The sequence below is a fragment of the Cynoglossus semilaevis genome, chromosome 8 (genome assembly GCF_000523025.1).
Source record: "Cynoglossus semilaevis isolate Cse_v1.0 chromosome 8, Cse_v1.0, whole genome shotgun sequence".
Classification (NCBI taxonomy): Eukaryota; Metazoa; Chordata; class Actinopteri; order Pleuronectiformes; family Cynoglossidae; genus Cynoglossus; species Cynoglossus semilaevis.
The window spans coordinates 28,234,568-28,254,159 of NC_024314.1; the positions used below are offsets into that span (position 1 = coordinate 28,234,568).

At 44.5% G+C, this 19,592-nt stretch overlaps 3 protein-coding genes and 1 long non-coding RNA gene across 7 annotated transcripts in view; 1 reads left to right on the forward strand and 3 right to left on the reverse strand.

Moving 5' to 3' along the window:
* braf (B-Raf proto-oncogene, serine/threonine kinase) overlaps nucleotides 1–12,710 on the reverse strand; it is a 19,686-nt gene extending 6,976 nt beyond the window's left edge. The window contains exons 1-10 of one of the 2 annotated variants that reach the window (XM_025057599.1): nucleotides 12,141–12,710; nucleotides 8,932–9,033; nucleotides 8,527–8,814; nucleotides 8,011–8,114; nucleotides 7,506–7,608; nucleotides 6,501–6,649; nucleotides 5,726–5,845; nucleotides 4,980–5,139; nucleotides 4,440–4,479; nucleotides 3,051–3,170 (exon numbers count right to left, since the gene is read on the reverse strand). In XM_025057599.1, the coding sequence (XP_024913367.1) occupies nucleotides 3,051–3,170; nucleotides 4,440–4,479; nucleotides 4,980–5,139; nucleotides 5,726–5,845; nucleotides 6,501–6,649; nucleotides 7,506–7,608; nucleotides 8,011–8,114; nucleotides 8,527–8,814; nucleotides 8,932–9,033; nucleotides 12,141–12,296 (1,342 nt within the window). In that variant the 5' untranslated portion in view covers nucleotides 12,297–12,710. The remainder of the gene's footprint in view (nucleotides 1–3,050; nucleotides 3,171–4,439; nucleotides 4,480–4,979; nucleotides 5,140–5,725; nucleotides 5,846–6,500; nucleotides 6,650–7,505; nucleotides 7,609–8,010; nucleotides 8,115–8,526; nucleotides 8,815–8,931; nucleotides 9,034–12,140) is intronic. The other variant, XM_025057600.1, reaches the window with a different exon arrangement.
* A 469-nt stretch (nucleotides 12,711–13,179) lies between these two features.
* Nucleotides 13,180–15,031, reverse strand: mrps33 (mitochondrial ribosomal protein S33). The gene is made up of 3 exons (XM_008316012.3): nucleotides 14,874–15,031; nucleotides 13,738–13,954; nucleotides 13,180–13,544 (listed from the first exon to the last, which is right to left on the reverse strand). The coding sequence occupies exons 2-3, from the start codon at nucleotides 13,950–13,952 to the stop codon at nucleotides 13,439–13,441; spliced, it is 321 nt and encodes a 106-aa protein (XP_008314234.1). The 5' UTR covers nucleotides 13,953–13,954; nucleotides 14,874–15,031; the 3' UTR covers nucleotides 13,180–13,438.
* Nucleotides 15,032–17,024: 1,993 nt separating this feature from the next.
* The window catches only part of tmem178bb (transmembrane protein 178Bb), a 56,394-nt gene continuing 53,826 nt past the window's right edge, over nucleotides 17,025–19,592 (forward strand). Inside the window, exon 1 of the mRNA XM_008316011.3 lies at nucleotides 17,025–17,439. Within this exon, the coding sequence (XP_008314233.1) occupies nucleotides 17,025–17,439 (415 nt within the window). The remainder of the gene's footprint in view (nucleotides 17,440–19,592) is intronic.
* The window catches only part of LOC103383018 (uncharacterized), a 27,220-nt gene continuing 25,060 nt past the window's right edge, over nucleotides 17,433–19,592 (reverse strand). For all 3 annotated transcript variants that reach the window (XR_003050339.1, XR_003050340.1, XR_521978.3), the window contains one exon: nucleotides 17,433–17,963. This is a non-coding gene — a long non-coding RNA (uncharacterized LOC103383018). The remainder of the gene's footprint in view (nucleotides 17,964–19,592) is intronic.

The following is a 19,592-nucleotide window of genomic DNA, read 5'->3' on the forward strand; positions in this document are numbered from 1 at the left end:
GTTAGATATAAACAAATGTATTGATCATATAAAATTATATTCATTCAGAAAATAATTTAAATTATTGTTTTGTAAAAATGGGTAAAATAACCCAGAGATGGACAATGAGGGAGACAGCGCCACACAGTGTCCAGTGAGAGCACTGATAACTCGTTTCCTTGTATCACGAAAAAAATGTTGCTAACTCGTAACTAGGAAAAGTCGTGTTTCGTGGAGCTCGTATCTCGAGGTCTCACTGTACATTATTGAAAAAATTCAATATATCTCCATACCTAAAGTATCGCAATATATCGTATCTCGATATGTATCGTATCGCCAGATTTTTCTTTTTTTTTTAATGCGATCTTAAAGCGTCAAACAAGCACTTCCTGTTTGAACGTTAACCCTGTGAAGCCCAAACTGACCATCCACAGTATCGACCCCGACAGCTGTTCAAACTGGTGCGAGCCGCTCCAACGCGACTTGACCGTAGCCAGGCCGAAGTCACCGATCTTCACCGTCAGATCCTCATGGAGGAAAATATCTGAGAGGAGAAGGAGTCAAGGAAACACCCGGGTCTGAAACCCGTCCTCGGTGCCGGGGTCCGAGGTTTTTTTTTTTTTTTTTCTGTGTTAGAGAGGATACTGTTGCTCTTCAGGTCTCGGTGGATGATGGACTTGGCGTGGAGGTAGCTGGAGACAGAGAGGAAGAGGCGCTGTCATTGAAAAGCTCACAGACACCGTCAGTGATGTCAGTGCGTCTGTGGTTCTTACTCCATGCCCTGGGCCGTCTGCCGGGCGATGTCGATCAGCTTGATCATCTCGAACTTGGTCTCCAGGATGTGGAGGTGGTGGTACAGACTGGAGCCCTCGCACCACTGGGTGACTATGGCCAGCTGGGGTTTGGTGGTGTAGCCCATGAACAGCAGGATGTTCACGTGACGCGTTTTCCTGGGGAAGAGGGAATCGACAAAACTGAAATTCAACAAAGTTCTGAAAACAATTTGGGAAAAACAAACTCTTCATCGAAGTCTACGGGACTTCTGCTGGATGTGGTCCACGTGGGCTGCACCGTCCCTTGGTATCAGTCTAGTATTAAACTACGTGTTCCACCAGCTGTCTTAGAACTTTTCGACTGTGACGTCGACTGTTGACCAGCAGAGGGCGTTACCTGAGGACTCCGACTTCGTTCTTAAAGGCCTGAAGTTGCTGTGGCGTTGGAGCAGTGACGTTCAACATCTTCACCGCCACGTCCCCTAAAAGAGAGAGAGAGAAGTCAAAACTATAGGGGTGTGCGCTGCAATACGAACTTTTTGCCGATATCCGATATTGTCCAAAACTTAATTTCCGATTCTGATATAGCGGGCAGTGGTGCCCTGGTGGTTAAGGCAGGTAAGTGTCGTCTGCTGTGTAAGGTGGGGGTTAAAGCTGTGTTTCTTTATTATTTTCTGCCATGCCCCCTAGTGGACAGAAGTTTTTTCACCCCCCCAAACGGAAGTACTATTGAGCACCTGGTAACATTTATTTATTTATCAATCAGTACAAACCACTGTACAAGTTCTTTAAATAAAATGAAAATAAAAAGAATAAAATGAGCTGCAATGCTGCCATCTAGTGGCTTTTACTTCTAAATACAGTTGTTTTTCCACCAAAAAATATTTATAGGGCGCACATCATTGGGCTCAGCGGAGCCCTCACTGAGCCGGTTCCCAGCAGCCTTTGTTCTTACCGTGCCACTTTCCTTTGTAGACGGTTCCAAACGACCCAGATCCTATTCTCTGACCCAGGGTGATCTGACCTTCAGGGATCTCCCAGTCGTCACTGGAGTCCCTTCTGCCCAAGGTTTTCTGTTTGACAACATGTGTGGTCAGTGCACAAACACACAAACACAGATCAAAGGTCAAAGGTCAAAGTCGTCGCCTCGACCTCTCACCATTTTATTGCGGTCCTCGGACGAAGACGACGACTTGCGCTCCCGTTGTTGGCACGGTGACTTCTGTGGAACTTTGACATTGGTCAGGGACCCGGTGGCGCGTGGCGTGGGCGGCGCCCCGGTGGGGGAGCGGGGGGGGGGAGGGGGGGGGGTGCGAGCAAGAAAGAAAGAAAGAAAGGAAGAAAGAAAAAGTGCAAAAGCAAGAAGAGAATTAGGAAAAAAAAAAACAAGGGTCAAACATTAAAAAAAAAAAGAAAAGAAGAAAAGGAGAAAGTTTCAGGGAAGGAGTGAGGTGTGTGTGTGTGTGTGTGTGTGAGTGTGTGTGTGTGTGTGTCATCACAGCACAGTGGTGAACATGGTGCTGGTCTGGATGGTGGTTAATGGTTAATACAAACATACCAGTGTTGTTATAACCAAATCAAAGACACGTTGGCGCTAAAAGAGGAAGTTGATAAGACGACTTTTATTGTGAAGGTCTCGTTTAGGTTCCTGTCTGGGGACGGGACGTGTCGTCCACTGGGACTGTAATAATAATAATAATAAAAAATGTAAAACAGTTTGCATACGGCAGTGCAGCTACGCAGTTTTCTTTTTTTTTTTTTTTAGCACAAATGCTAATCAGACGGCGTTAGCACAAGAAGCTAAAGAAATAAAGAGTGACACCTGCTGCACATTTTAACACTCCACAGCAAAGAGACCACAAGAGGGCGCTGTTTCCGCTTCATTGGGTGTTAAAGTTCTTGTAGAAACCCTAAAAATCTTCCAAATTTGGGCCCCAGAATGAAGGCAGCTTCACCCCCTGGATTCCTCACCCCTGGATTCCTCACCCCTGAGTCTCTAACGTTTAGCGACCAAACCACCATCCACCGTATCTACGTCTGTCGTCGGGTGAGTCAGGTGAATGTGTAACACCTGCGGGTGAGGAGAGCACGTGTTGACGTAAAAGAGGGGGGAGGGGGGCAGGGAGGGGGGATAGGAAGAGAGAGAGACAGGGTCGGGTTCACACGACAGGACACTGTGTCAGGGCAGAGGTGTAGAGGTGGGGGAGGAGGAGGAGGGAGGTGGGGGGTGAAGGACGGACAGGTGGGGGGGGTCGGATGGGTGAAGGACAGAGGAACACGCAGAGGGCTCCTAACTACCTCTGAAAACAGGCTCAGCCTCAAAATCAAACACTATGTCATTGGGGTAGGAGTATAGGAGGGGGCTTGAGGTCCGTGTTCGATGCTTCCTCAAGCAGCGGGCGGGGTAGGTCGGGGGGGCTGCAGGGCAAAAAGAGACAGACAGACCATCACTGCTACTCGCCCTCGCACCTCTGTGACTAACTCTCCATGGACACAGATGAAGGGGCGCCACGCGCTACACTGTTAGCAGTGTAGCGCGTGGCGGTGTGCACTGGCAAGAATCTGGCGATTACGATACGCATCGCGATACGGGGGGGGGCGACGATAAGATATATTGCGATACTATAGGATCAACGATATATATTAGTGCTACTGATTTTAAATAGGGGTGTGGATTGTTAAGAATTTGGCGATACGATATGTATCACGATACAATACTGACAATATATTGCGATACTATAGTCACGATAATAAAACAAATCCATACAGTGGTTATAGTCACGATAATAAAACAAATCCAGTGGTGTAGAATATCAATACGTTATTGTGAAAAAAAACCCCGCAATATTTCAGTCCATCGATATTTTCTTACAACCCTAGTTAGCATGTTAGCGTAGCTTTTTTTCCCCCCTTTTTTTCCCCCACGTATTCACCGCGCAGCTGTTCACCCAAAGGTGTCACGACTTTAACCCCAGACTTGCCCGTCTCTTTTCATCCACCTTCTCGACACCTTCTATTTCACTTCTTTTTTTTTTTCAAACATAAAAGAAATTCAGTTTTTAACGACACTCTGGCAACGTAACAAAGGCACAGACTGAAATGGGAAGTGAAGGGAGTAAAACTGCAGTAGCATCCTGTCAAACTCTTACAGATCATGAGAAAAAAAAAATTTTTTTAAGAAGCGAATGGTGAGAAAAGGCTGAATCTGTTGGACACAGTCTGTGGTTCAGTTCACTTTATAACTGGGTCGTTCTCTGACTCTCTGGGCAGAACTGTTGCTTTTAAACAGGTTTTTATTCACCAGTTCACTTTATAACTGGGTCGTTCTCTGGTTCTGCAGAACTTCATCATTTTCCCATAAAGTATTCTTTAAAAAAAAACAACAAAACAAACAAAAAAAAACACCAAACGATGACATTTAGATATTTTCCAAACCATCTTTTCCCACTACGATCTTCTCTCCGTCCCATTTGTCCACACCAGGAGGTCACTCTAAAAGCCCCCGACCCAATGATGGGACCCTACATTTGAAAAAGCTTCTTTTTTTACTGGACTAAACTCTAACCCTAAACGCCTCACACAGCACATGCATGATTAGACGGACACAAAAACACACACAGACCATGGGATGATGGGAAAATTAGCAAAAAAACAAAAAAAAAAGAACACAGTAGCGTAGCGTCATACCTCCATCTGACCTCGGTAAACTCTGGTCTCGAATCAAGTCCTGAACGGAGGAAGAAAGAACAGTTTATCAGCAACAGTACCGTGGAACAGTACTGGGATCAACAGACATTTATGTAGTACTTTGAAGTATTCTCTGGATCTGTAAGTAGTAGTATCCAAAATGAGTTCGACCTATGTATCTTTGACATTGCTATAACAAGGATGTCCGATATTATCAGCCGACCGATATTAGCTTTATTATGTAATATCGGTAAGAATCGTTATCACTTTTTTTCGTGCGATTATGTAATATCGATCCCTGGGTCTTGGCCCAGATGATGTGACCTAAAAATTGTTCTGAAGTGAAAGTGAATCTATTATTTGCGTTGTGCACAGTATCGTCAGTGTGTCCTCTGACTTTAACCCAAACGGTTACGTATATTGGTATCGGTTGATATCGGAATCGGACATTAAGTGTTTGGACAATATCGCCATATTGGATATCAGACAAAAGCTAACATCGGGTACGTCTGGTAATACCCGTTTTTCCAGCAGACTCACATCAATGTTGACAGGCTCTATGGTGTTGATATGGACGTTTGGCGCCGAAGACGAACGGTCCCGCTGACCAAACTGGTTGCGGTGGTCTTCCTCGTTTGGCCGGAAACTGGGCGGGATAGGTATGGACTTGGAAGGCGATACAGTGGAGTGGCATATGGACCTGGACAGAGGGCGAGTGTCAGTGAAGAAAAACAGACCCAACTGAACCATGATTCACCACAAGGGGTCATCTGTCTCACCAACCCCTACCTTTACCGTAACACTAAATGTTTTCAGGGTGTTTTCCTTTGGTCTGCATCTCAATCTCATCTCTAACTTTATCTTCAAACTGCTCCACCTTAACTGCCCCTCTGAGTTACCGTCGCCTCCTGATGACCTCATCTGTCAACCTCTCGATCACCAGGGTAAGAAAAGATAATTGAAACTCTTGAAGCCACCCCGTCCTGCCTTAAACACGTCCTGAACCACACTCACATACTTCTCTGCCACTCCCATCTTTCTCATACAGTATTCTTTTTTTTACCAGTACTCTCAAAACAAATATTACATATGTAGTACTTTTCCTGGGAATAAAACCAAACTCCATATCTGAAGGATATTTGACAGTTACTGTTAGCGTCGTGCTGTGGGTGACACTGAGGCTCTCACCCCCGGGTAGAACGTGGTTCCAGAATGATCTACAGTTTTCTTAACAACATGACTCAGTGGTGACATCGGGAGTGTGAGTGTGAGTGTGAGTGTCTCACCCCATGGAGTCAGACGGAGGGAGTGACGGACAGACCTCGGACACAGGAGTCGTCCCCTCCGAGGACACCTCCTCCTGGGTGAAGGGGTGATGCTCAAAGAACTTGGACACTAACAACAAGCTGTGAAAACAAGAAGTGTTAAAAGCCTCAAAATGGATTTTTTTTTTTTTTTTTTTTTGTCTCATCAATTCTCAGTCCAATATTCCTGGTGTTGGTTCATGTTCTTGTTCTTTTCTTTCTTCTCTAGTGATTCCAAATGTAGATCCCTCTGTTCCAGAGTTAGGAACTGATGTTCAGATGGAACAGAGTCTCAGACTAGGATCACACTGGGGGGGGCAGAGTCTGAGACTAGGATCACACTGGGGGGGGCAGAGTCTGAGACTAGGATCACACTGGGACTACAGCTAGACTGGGGGGGGGGCAGAGTCTGAGACTAGGATCACACTGGGGGGGGCAGAGTCTGAGACTATATCGTTGTACCTGTAGTATTGCAATATATTGTGTCAGTATTGTATTGTGATACGTATTGTATCTTCAGATTCTTAACATTTAAAATCACTGACCATGGACAGATGAAGTCCAACTGTATGAATATATATAATATATTTCAGGTCCGACCCCACGGCTCGGACTGTTAACTGAACCAATGAAATGATCTTTAATAAAAACCTAAATCTGAGACTGAGCATTAATGTATTGATCATTTAGTCCAAAAGAACCTGAAGTCTGATTTCTTTCCACTATTTAAAAAAGCCCGGTCGTCCGAGTGACTCACTCCAACTGGTCGTAGTTGACACACATGAGCGGGACCTCCGTGCTGCACCGCTGGTGGAACTTGTAGCCGCAGGTCTGACAGCGGAAACCCTGGAAGAGCAGCTTTCTGCAGAAGTCACAGAAGGCCAGCGTGAAGAAGGTCTTCCTCACCTGTCAATCAAAAACACAAACGTGCAGCGTGAGGATCGCAAAACGGCTGAAAGTAACACGCGGAACGGACGAACCGCACGCAACAATCGTCCATCAAAATGGTCAGGTGGTCTCACTGTGTTGGTTGATTAAACGTGTGGTCGAATCAGTGTATGTAACGTAGGTCAAGGGTCACCAACTGTATTTATCGGAGGGCCAGACACTCAAATAAATGAAATAAAAATCACATTTTTGTCTAATGTTATTATTTCATGTTTGTTATGGAATCCAATCGCAGGCCAGATTAGATCGTTATAATCATGATATTGTCCAAACACTTAATTTCCAATTCCGATATCAACCAATGCCGATAAATGCCTGGTAGTATTTATGTATTTATCTGTATAAGTTGCTGCAATGCTGCCATCTAGTGACTTTCACTTTCATAGACAGCTGTTTTTTCCCCAAAAATACTTTTAGGACACGTCATTTGACAAAATCTGGGCATTGCGTTATCGGGTTTTCATTATCGGAGGAAAAACCATTAACAATTCTTACAGATATTACAATATCACGATAATATCGGCAGATAGTTTTGGTCGGCCGATATTATCGGACATCCCGAGTTATAATGACATCATTTTTGCTGCCAAGTTGAGGTCAAACTGGACTGTGTGTGACCTCTGACCTACAATGACTTTGACACCTCTGCCCAGGAATATTGTAAACAAAGTGTTTTTCAAAGAGGTCGTGTGTAAAACAAGAATTCTAGATGATTTTTCTGAACCAAAAAAAAAAAAAACGGTCACATTGTCGTTGGGTGTGAAACGCGTCGTCCGACTTTGGCGTACAGTCACGACTGAAGGTCTGAACTCACAAAGTTGTGTGTGGTGAGCGGCACGTTCTCCAGCACTTCCACGTGTAACTCCTCTCCAGTTAGCCACGAGATGTCTGTGTCCCAGCCAATGGGCCTCTTCTCTCTGAAAGGTCAAAAGGTTAACAGTTAATCATGAAGTGAGAACGTCACAACAGTAAACAACAGAGAAGAAAAGCAAAATAAAAGAGTGATTTCAAGTCACAACAGTAAACAACAGAGAAGAAAGAAAAGCAAAATAATAGAGTGATTTCAAACTTCTACTTCTACACTACATCTACTTCTTTAGTATTTTTTACTATGTATGTAGTACTACTACAAAATACTACAAATATGTTGTCTCATAAAATTCAGGTCCAAATGTAAAACCAACACTGTTTAAGTAAATCTTAGATTAAAAAAAAAAAAAAAATTCTTGTCTCCTAGGGGGCACTGTTGTTACCTGACACCTGTGTGTGGGCCAACGCACTGAATTATTAGTTAGTCTCGTCGTCACGGACGCACTCACCCGTCCTGTATTCTGTAAACCGCACAGCATTCTGGGATAAGGCCTCGCATCATCAGAGCTTTCTTGAGGGAGTCTCTGGCAGTCATTCCACAGCGGGCTGGTACCTGAACACATCACCGCACACCATGCTCAACATGTGGCAACGGAACAGCAGAGGTGGAACAAAGGCAAAAAAAAAAAAAAGTTTTTTGGCTTTGGGAGGCACAAAACTGACGGCTCGCGGGCCACTTCCTGCACATTAACCTCATACATCCGGCCGGCACTAAATGATCAACAGCAATTTTGTTTTTTGTTTTTGATCAGATCCTGTCGACCAATCTGGGAGAATGTGGTCGTACGTGGACCTGGTCTCTGATTGGTGACCTCTGGTCCAATCAAGCTGTTCATGTCCCACAAAGTGATTTAATCTACATTCAATTACATTCAAATATTAACATAACAAAATATAAAAAGTCTTGATGTGCAGACCAAACTCTCTGACATGTGAGGCAGTAAGCTGGTGTAAGGTAAACGTACCACCGTTCTCTGTTTGTTGGGCAGGAAGACCCGAACGATTGGTTTTTGCGGTGAACGAGGGTTGGCTCGGTTCGTGTCTGTGGGGGTCTGCAGGACCGCCAGGGTGTTGGGAGCCGACGGGAACGCCTGGGCTCCGCCCCCGGCGCCGCAGCCTCCCGTCTTGACGTCCAGAACGGTCGGCGTGATCGAGGGAGAACAGGAGAAGTCTGTGCCGTTTCCCATGGCCTCCAACAGCTTCTGCTCCCTCTGCTGGAGAGCATCCAGCTTACTGGTGTACTCCTCATAGGCCTGAAGGGGGAGGACGAGAGAGGAGGGGGGAGACAAGGGGAGACAAGACCAAAGGGCTCAGGTTTGAAGACTCACTTTAAACTTTTCCTTTTCCGTGAACTTCTTCCGCTCCCTTACCTCTAAATATATGGAGGGAGGATTGTGTTCTCCTCCGAACTTGTCAAGAAGAGCTTCCAGATGTTCCTGTGTCAACTTGATCATCTGTCTGATGTTCCAGAGCTGTGGGGGAAAACACAACAATGACATGGAGTCAATATAGTTCAGCAACTCAACTAGAACATACATCTCTAATATATCTGTGATTCACAAGACAAGAAAAAGAAAAACCATCATATCGCAATTCTGGTTTCTGGAACTGATGGAGATATGGAGCATGGACCGTATAACCATCGTGTCATTGAATACTTCGTTAATATCAACGTTGTCAATTTTGTATATTTAAAAATCCCCAATCCTCCTGCAGTACCTCTGCAGACCCCTAGAGGACCAAAAATTCAACTCAATGTCTTGGTTTGAATAAAAAATAAAAAATCCATCAAAAAGGTTGTTGATCCCATTTAGAGGAAAATAGATGATAAAGAACAGAAGGCGACGGTGAAGATGATTGGATATGTGGCCCTGAAATGTTCAGCAGTGACACCTTGTGGTGGATCATAAACCAACCCCTGACAACAGCAGGTCTAATTGTTGCAAATGGCGAGCAGTTGTTGAGGTCTGTAGAGCGAATCCTCCCGGGGCGTGACCTCCTTCACAGAGTGAAAAGAGGGCACTGATGTTTTTAGCGTTTCTCGACTTTCTTCTTTCAACATGGACTGGAGCTGGAACCCAACATGTTCCAGTTTAAATGGAGCTGCAGTCTCATTGTGTGAAGTCACAACTTCCTCCGTTTACTCCGTGTGTGTGTGTGATGTAACAGGAAACACTCAGCTGTAACAGTGTCGTTACTGCAGTCACTTCCATTACACTGGCATAACGAAAACAAGAGCTAACTGGAAAACGCCATATTTGGAAGAAGAAAAACTGTCATTGTTACTTAAGCTGTTGCAGGGTATGGCCATTGAGGGCAGCGTCGTCCATTTGTCCCACAGACTGAAAACGCTAAATTTCAGTCCACAAACAAAAATCTTTCGTTAGAATGTTTTGTTTTTCCAACTTCAAAAAACAAACATAAAACGTGACACAGGTGATGTGCCACCTTCACTACCTACTATCATCCAGCAGGAGGTGATGACATCACAGCATCGAGTTATGGCTGTGTGAAAACTAACAGAACAACAGAAAAAAATAATCACACGAAAACGCACTACCACTGTATACGTTTCTTAAAAGATTAGGAACGTCCGATAATATCAACAGACGTATATTATCGGTTCCTGATATAAGCATATCATGTCATATCTGTAAGAATTTGTATCGGTTTTTCCTCCGATAATGAAAACCCAATAAGGCAATGCCTGGGTTTCGCCAAATGATGTGTGTCCTAAAAAATAGTTTTGGGGAAAAACGGCTGTATATGATAGTGAAAGTCACTAGATGGCAGCATTGCAGTCTATTTTATTAATCAGAAGATTGTTTGCAGAATGCTGGTGCCAGCAACTCATATATGAGTGGGGAGGACTTCTGTCCCCTAGGGGGAGCATGGCAGAAAATAATGGAGAAACACAACTTTAACCCATCACCTTAGTGAGCAGGTGGCACTTCACCTCCTCAACCACCAGGCCACCACTGCCCCACTATATCGGTATCTGTTGATATCGGAATCTGAAATTAAGTGTTTCGCAATTTCGCAAAAAAAGTTAATACCTAAGACCTGAAAACTGACCAAGGATAGACACGACAGAGGACTGTCACGTCAGTCTTTGTTTAGGTTAATAGTACAGTGTAGCACAACTGTGAAAATACCCATTCACTGGGTATTTTCTGTAGTAGAATATAGTATATTGTCTTCGACAACAACGTACGTTTTTGCTTCAGAACGTACGGTCTAAATGGTTCAGTTTGGGTTCCAAACACAGAGTCGGTGCAGGAGCGAGGAACCCGCCTGGGATCTGACCCAAACACAGTGACCTCCTGAGGTGAGAACTTGAGTTCAGCCACGTAACAAAAGTAGAGGCTGCGACATCACCTGTCACCAGAACATCTTTGGTCCATCTCCAATATCCTACTGGACCAATCCTGAACCACCAGCAGCTCTTTGGTAAAATTTAAAATCGAAGTCCAGGAGTTCACGAAAACCAAAATCTGCTTCGATTATTACCAGTGATATTTACATCTCTGGACCAGGCCGTACCGTAGCACCTGGTACCTTGGTCTGTGTTCATAGTAGACCCTTAGGTTTAGGGTTGGTTAACTAGTGGTCTCGCCGCATCCGGCCCCAGTGGGCTGCATAGGCTGTGGGGTGCAGCCCAGGAAATGCTAATGTGTCAATACTTCAGACCACCACCAGGACTCACCAGGACTACTGCATTATATACACTTCAAAATGATCATTTTAGGACTGTTTGAGTGAGTGTGTGTGTGTGTGTGTGTGTGTGTGTGTGTAGTTAGTGTAAAGTCTGTAATGGTAATTGCAAAACGTAAGCAGTCTCAACTGCACAAATCTGCCTCACTCGGACCTGCATCACCTACAGTTACCTGATCATAACCATCAGCAGCATCAGCATCAGCAGCAGCAGCAGCAGCAGCAGCAGCAGCAGCAGCCTTTGAGGTGAAGAGCCTCTGGTGAATATAAAACACTGGCTTCATCAGAGGCTGCAGTTCACGTACAGATCACAGTAACTGTCGGTCTGTTGTGTCACTTAAAGCACTAGAAAATATATATATGTGTGTGTAAATATATATAAATATATACGTGTGTGTGTGTGTGTGTGTATGATGTGCGCGTATATAAACATGAACGTGTGCGTGAGTGTGTGAGCTCTGATGCCGCACCAGACTGCAGCTGCAGCGAGCCTGGAAAAATGAGACCAAGGAGCCAGTGGAATAAAACAGGCCCGACATGAACAGCGGCTCGGCCGAAAGAAGCTTCCTTCCCGGTCCCCCTCTCTCTCTCCCTCTCCCTCTCTCTCGCTCTCTATCTCTGTCTCTCTCTCTCCGGCCTGTCGCATTACTGTGACCGCTGTGAGCTGCGGGGCCGTGGGGAACCCCAGCACCGGGCTCGGCTAGCTAGCTCATCCTCTCCTGCCCCCCCTCCCCCTGCACTGCAGCTCCCACGATCTACGTCCAGAGCCGGTGTTTCCTGTACATTCACGTCCAATTACCAGTGCACGGAGCCCGTGTCCCCTTGCCTAGCCTCCACCCGTTAACCCGCGGCTGTGGCGGCTTACCTCCTCCTCCTGCGGACACCCAGGAATCCCCGGCGAGCAGGACGCGTCCAGCCCGGGGCCCAGCTCCTCCAGGCCGCGTTCTCTGTCCGGCTCCCGCTCCGCGGTGTCTCCGTTAAAGACGGGCGGTGGAGACTCGGCGCTGCTCAACGCCGCCATTTTAAACTGCGAGAAAGTGAGTGGAAAATAATAGAAGGAAACGCAGGCTGGTGCTGAGGACAGGAGGGGGAGACAGAGACGCAGGAGCAGGAGCAGGAGCAGCACCGCCACCGACTGGATCACAACTACTACCGCCGAGTGGCCACAAAATCATATGTCATTACTGTTATCATTAATATGATTATTGTCATTATCATTACAATGACCCGGGTAATCACATCATAACAGACACGCCCTCTTTTTAACCCTTGACTAATTATGAAAACCTCCGCCATTGTTTGGATTCAGTTATCGGATTAAAAACATGTTTCCAAACGTCCGTTATCTCTTAACTCTCAACCAAAAAAAAGAAAAGAAAAGATCGTTTATTTTAAAAAACTATATCCTGGAAAACTGTAACTATTGCCCTCACGGGTTCACTCACCTGAAAGTTGTTATCGATTGGCTAGACTGACGTCATTATAGTTTCCGTAACAGCGTCGTTGATCATTGGTCAGATATCAATATTAATAAACTGACTTATTAATATATTTATACGTCTTTTTAGTTCAAATATTAACAGCTGAACAATTACTCGCCATGAAAATACTTTGAAGACAGCGGGGACACGACNNNNTATTTTCGCAGAAATTGAAGAAAGACACTAAGAAAGATTTACCTTAACTGTTCGGAGACTCCTTTAGTTTGTTTATTGCCACCTGCTGGAAGTGTTCTGCCTGACACTGTCGCATGGACGAACTCGGACAAGTTATTTGCAGTAAATACTGTAGTAGTTTTCATGAGTTTTCAAATCTCGTTCTCTTTGTGTCACTAACGGTCACGTTTTTATCAAAAGTACATTTCTTCATGGTACCTTTCCTGAATATATGGCTAGAAATAGACATTCGGGCAAATAGCAACAAACTTTAATTGAAATATTACACTTTTTTCTGGTGAGAACAGTTACACACGCACATACAGTTAACTATTAACACCTGGTCGACCTGATCCGTCAAAATGGCTGAAGTGTAATAGCTGTTCAATATTTAGAAGCAACAATTAGCCTCATCTGTCGACCTGAAAAAAAAAACTAATTCAACCAAGAGATGTGTCCCAGAATGTTGTCGATACAGAATAATAAACACATTTGATATCAGAGTCCGTCACTTCCTCTTGGTCGCTCTCTTCCCCTCGCCTTTCTTTGGTCGCCCTTTTCCTCTCAGTTTTCTCAGGCGCCACATTTCATCTTTGAAATCCTCATGTTCATCCCTGAGGGAGAAGAGAAAAAGTAAACTTTAAAAAAACACATTTTTACTCAAGGTTTAATCCTCGGTAACATTTCTAACTTCTAAACACTGCTAACAATACATTTAGAGTTAGCTAACCTTTCTTTAGCTTATCACTGTGTTAGCATGAACAGACACAGTCAGTGCATTCGGGACAATTTCTGGATGATTGGTACCTGAACAGTCCCAGAAACCGGAGCTTCTGGGTCATGGCGTAGTAAATGTTGTGTTGTGGGTACCAGTCATAAACCTCCTTCCTCTTCGCCAGGGGAGTTTCCTTGAACAGCTGGACCACCTTTAAGGATTTGGCGTCCGTGGGGCGGGCCACTTCACTGAAGATCTGTGCACTCAGCCTGGCCATACGGAGGGCGTACGTGCTCGGACCAGCCATGGCTGAAGAAGGGGATTAGAAACACATTAGAACCAAAGAAGCTCCCGCTGCGATGTTCATGCATTCTTAATGATGGACCTTCAACCTCTAACTTTTATACCTGTGGTTTATGTAGTAAAAAAATGGCCATTTACAAAAAACACATCTTTAAAAAAAACTCATTTTAATTACAGTAGATTGATAAAGCTTTGATTCTATTGATAGCAAAAAGGAAGTACAGTGCAGGAAATACAAATCCTTCATTTCCCGAAGGGATTAATAAAGTTCTATCTATCTACAATCAATCATTTACGGTAGTTGAATGTTAATTCCAGAAGGGGGTGCTGAATCGCTTTAGTTGTTTCATGACACACAGTAACGATTCAAAATATTTGTATCATATGGTATACGGTTTTTTTAACTTTGTATCATATGGTATACGGTTTTTTTTAACTATTATTAAAGCAATAATATACAAACAAATATCATCTGGGCTCATATTATAATCCCTGACGTAACATCCGGTCAGTGGTGCGTCTCATTGTAGACTTGTATTTCTGTCACTTTTCTCACTTGTTGTAGAGAACAAGTGAGAATGATCTTGATAAAAAAAATGATTCAGTTTGGACTCAATAAAGACCCTGCCCGTAATAGAAATGTTCAGAGTGGTGGTGATGCATTAAAGTTTGTTTTCCAGTCGCAAAGGAAGATGGACAACTACCGCTACATCTATTAAATAAAACTGTACAAATAGTAAACACACACGGGATCATAAAATACACATTATCGGTCACATCATCAATAAACGACCCTAAATTGTGACACATTATGACTATAATACTTATGTGTAAAGGATTAGTGAGTACAGTTACGTTTGCTAGGTCCTGGCTTCCCGCGGTTCACAATTATTACAGCATTTACAACAGATAAACATAAACTTACCTGAGTATCACTCAGTACTCGACAGTACTACGAACACCGAATATATATTCTAATAAAAAGTTATCCGTGTAACAGGACTGTAGAAACTCCAGGTACTCGGTATTAACCTTCACGCTGCACACACGACTCTGCTACTGCGCATGACACACGTCTGAGCGCTGATTGGTCAGTTTCTTTTACTTCCTGTTAAAGGAAGCTACATTTTCAGTTTATGATTTCTGTTTTTTATATTATTAAAAATTGTATTTTAAATCGACAACTTCACTGATTAATTTTACATTTCGTTGTATATATATATTTAAAAACAAGAAATAGTGTAATATAAAAAAAATTATAGGAGGAAGTCCGTCACTTATAAAAGAGCCGTCCATAACAAACCGCGATTTAAAGTTCCGCTGTTTATAATGAAATCCGCCCGTTAAATTTAGTATTTTTTTTAAATATAATACAACGCTTTATATATTAAAATTAGATATGAATAATGTCCTTTAATATTCTTTATTTCATTATCTTTTTTTAATAATGTAAAAACAATGAGACCCGACGGAGCATAGACACAGTTATTATTATTAGTATTTTAAATGATTTAATATAACCTCTGCATTTTTTAACTAATCATATCCATTCATTGATCTGCATGAGATTTTTGATATACGATACACTTTTTAAAATATATATATTTCTAAACATAAGATGGCGCCAAATCTAAAGGAAGTTAAACCGCTGACTGAATCTCAACACAACAGCAGACTTATCAGACGAAAAACAAATCTTAAAAAAGAACAAAAACAACTACCATTACGTCTTTTCTGTATAACTGTCCTGAATACATTCAAACCAAAATAAACATAACTAATGAAAACAAAAAACTATTTTTAACAATTTTTACGGAACTGTAGAAACTCCAGGTATTCAGAAAACAGTTTAATATGTTCCTAATTTTAGTACCTACATTATTTGGACCACGGTGGGAGGAACGGAACTGGATTGTACTCGTATTCCTTTTCTTCAATCGGATTAGCCTCGTGGGATTCAGTGCGTTTAAAATAAAGTTTAATGGAGTTTTGAAGCAAAAGCTGTAAAGTCCTGTCTACAAAACAAGGGCCCTGCAGAAAAAACAACTCTGACACTGATGTAAAGTGTCCCTGAAGGGACATGGAAATAAAACTTCTCTGCTGCTCACCTGAAACTTACAGGTGAAGACCGGAAACGTGTATTTATTTATCCCATGTCTCCGTAAAGGTGTAATAAATATGAGGACAACGTCTCTCATTTCTAACATTTCCGTTCCACACAGCTATTGATGCTGATTGGTCCATTGTCAGGCCTGCTATCATCCGGTCAGAAGTCGCACGTGCGGATGCACCCCCTCCCCCTCCCTCTCATTGGCTGCTGCTGGACTACAGACTACATCTGGGTTCTGTTTGGCTTCTCCGGTACCTTTAACTGCCCGTCAATCATTTCCAGAGGGTGTTGTAATGTTTGGTGTGACGTGTTGGTAGGAGCCTGTGGGGGCGGTGTTCAGGCTCGATTCGATCCTGTGCGCAGCTGTCACTCCGACTGCCTGCTCTGCCCCGCGTTTTTGCCCCGTGCTTGTCTACAAAGAGGCTTTTTTCCCCCCTTCTGATGTGCCTCCTGCATGACTAACGACGAAGGCTGTGCCGCCACCGCTGCCGCCGCGGCTGCCGCTGTGTCGCCTCGCTCATACAGATGGACGCCGAGGATCCAGAACTGAGATGAGATAAACCCTCTCTCTCTCTCTCTCCCTCTATCCCTCTCTCTCTCATCTCCGCCAAGCCGCTGCAGCGGTCGCGCACGCAGGAGCGACGCGGTCACGCCGTGTTTGGAATTCACTGGAATACATGAGGATTTAGCACCTTTTATATATTCAACTTTTCCCCAACGCGCACATTCAATCGCTTCTTGATGACGATGATGATGATGATGATGATGAAGATGATGATGGTCCCCGCGATGCTCTCCAGAGGTGATGTGAGCTGAAGCAGCTGGAGCTCTTGGAGAGAGGAAAAAGAGGAGGAGGAGGAGAAGAAGAAGGAGAAGAAGGAGGAGGAGGAGGAGGAGGAGGAGGAGGGGAAGCCGCAGAGGAGCTGTCCGTCTTCTGAGGTGCTGATGCGGCTGTGACAAGCGAGCATGGCTGCCGGGAAGTTACTGCTCTACGCCGGGCTCTCGCTGTCTCTCTGCGCCCTGGCCATGCTGGCCGTGGCGATGTGCTCCGACCACTGGTACGAGACCGACGCCAGGAGGTACAAGGATCGTTGCCGAAGCTTTTCCAGCCGCCGCAAGGTCCCGGGCTTCATCTACATTCCCAACAACAGCCTGCCGCTGCGGGCCAGCCGTGAAAGCGGCAGCAGCGGCGGCGGCGGCAGCAGCAGCGCGTCCCGCTGGGGGGAGAAGCTGATGCTGCTGGCGCGACACCGGAGGCAGCTGTTTGCCATGAGCGCTGCGGACGAGTGCAGCAGGCAGTACAACTCCACCAACATGGGGCTGTGGAGGAAGTGCCACCGGCTGGGCTTCGACCAAGAAATTGAAGATCTGATCCGGAAAGGTAAGAGAGGAAAAATGATCAGGTCAGACCCAGAAAGAGTGGTGGATCTGGACTGACGTTTATGGGATGGCAGGAGAAATTTGGGAAAATATATGTCAGCAATATATGTGAATAGACTTTCTGGTACCTGTTATAGGACTTTAAACCCAAACTTAAGTGAAATAATAACAAAACCTTTTCTAACGAAAGGAAAGAGAATGAAATTCATTGACTTTAACGTGGGTTCAAACCCATGAACGTCCAAACAGCCTTCGGTACCAAGACAAACACCTCCGTCCTGTACTGTCCTCCAGAACCACCGCTGTCCAGGAAGGTTCCGGGTCTGTTCCAGAAACACCGGTGTACATTATAGACATGGGGCATCGTTGGGATTTATCATCAGAATAAATCAATTCCAGATCTGCCTGTGGTTATCGTCCAGTTGGCTATAGGGCGAACAAGGGCATCGACCTGTTTAGCTTGAAGAATAGTAGGAGGAGACAGATGTTCTTGTTGAAGTGAAGTGCTGTCTTTACTCAGAGTGGCTGCCAAAAAAAAAAAGAAAAAAAATTATCAAGATTATTTAAAGAAAAATGTCTTCTTCTGAATGATCTCTCTGTGGATTTTTTTAAGTTTTTGTCACCACTTCAGTTCATGTCAACGACAGAATTTTAACAACAGCTTTAACTTTTTTCGCTTCTGAATGGGTCACATGATCCAAAAAAAAAAAAAGGTCATCTTCGTTGGTCAACAAAGACACCGTCAGATCTGATGGTTTGTTGGAACATCACTGTAGACTGAGCCCAAATATCCTGTAAAACATTAACATCCCATAATTCTACGGCAGTGAAGTTCCATCACCTCTGCTGAAGTAAACACAACAATGACGTCAAAGAAGAAAAAGACGGAGCTGCAGCTCACACTTCACACTGACGCTGACTACACCGTGGTAAAGGTGTGTGCACCCTGCAGTGACCAAGGCCGGCCACTAGTTGCAAAACAACCATGAGGACAAAGAGAAAGAGGCACTAGAGATTTACAGAAAGAAAGAAAAAATTTGGTCTGTCGTCTGATTCAAGTCTGTGGGTGTTAGAGATGTAACGATGCACGAAACTCACGACGCGATTCGATTCACGATTTTAGTTTACGATACGATATTTTCTATATATATATTTTCTGTGGAACAAGTTCTTCCCACGTTCTGTTCCAACACCTGAACGTCTCTCAGCCTACGTAGGGACCTGACGTCTGGGTTTAATAGTGGGTCACAACCAACGTTTTTAGGAGCATACTGCCACCTACTGGACTAGAGTGTGTAGTGTCATGGTCTGACCAGTGACTTTTTGCGATAACGCAGCCACTCCTCACACCTTGATGTGAGATTCATTTTTTTATTTCAACTGATGTGAACTGTCATTGATTTCCAGCCCTAGTGGTTGTGTGTGTGTATGACAGCCTGAGGAGTTTGTGTTAATGCTCCGAGGACAAAGAGTGTGGTATTAATTAGAGTAATGCAGATGTACGCTCATTAAAAAAATCTGGCCACCTTGTGGCGACGGGTGAAAGTGTGGTCACCTTCAGAGGTGTTTGATATTCAGGCCGTGAAACGTCACGTGTTCGATGCCGTGGTCACGTTAACATAATTATCTGAACTGGTTCTCTGTTCTGAGTTCAGTCCCGTCAGAACTTATTTTGGACCGAAGTCCAAATGATGGATGAACTCTCAGTTGATTACACAGCAGAGTGACTGTGTTTATGGACTTATGGAAACCACTGCTCTGTGTCCGGGCTGAAGGACGAGGGTGTGTGTGTGTGTGTGTGTGTGTGTGTGTGTGTGTGTGTGTGTGTGTGTGTGTGCGCTGCAGCTGTGGCTCCTTTGGCTTTAATGCCCTCTGCAGTGATGGGCAGCCCTGAGTACAGGTGTGTTCACTGATTGGACGAACACCTCTGATGAACACGTGTCCACTGGTGTCCACTGGTGTCCAGCCGTCCGTCCGTCCGCTCGCTCCGTCAGCAGCACATTTTGTGAGCGATGACATGACATCAGTGAGTGGACAGGGACTAACACCTGTGATCTGTCGGCTCTTCAAACGTCCGGTCATGTGATCTTTGAGCTCACGTTTCTCAGCCGTGGAAGAAGAGGAAGAGGAAGAAGAAGAAGAAGAAGAAGAAGA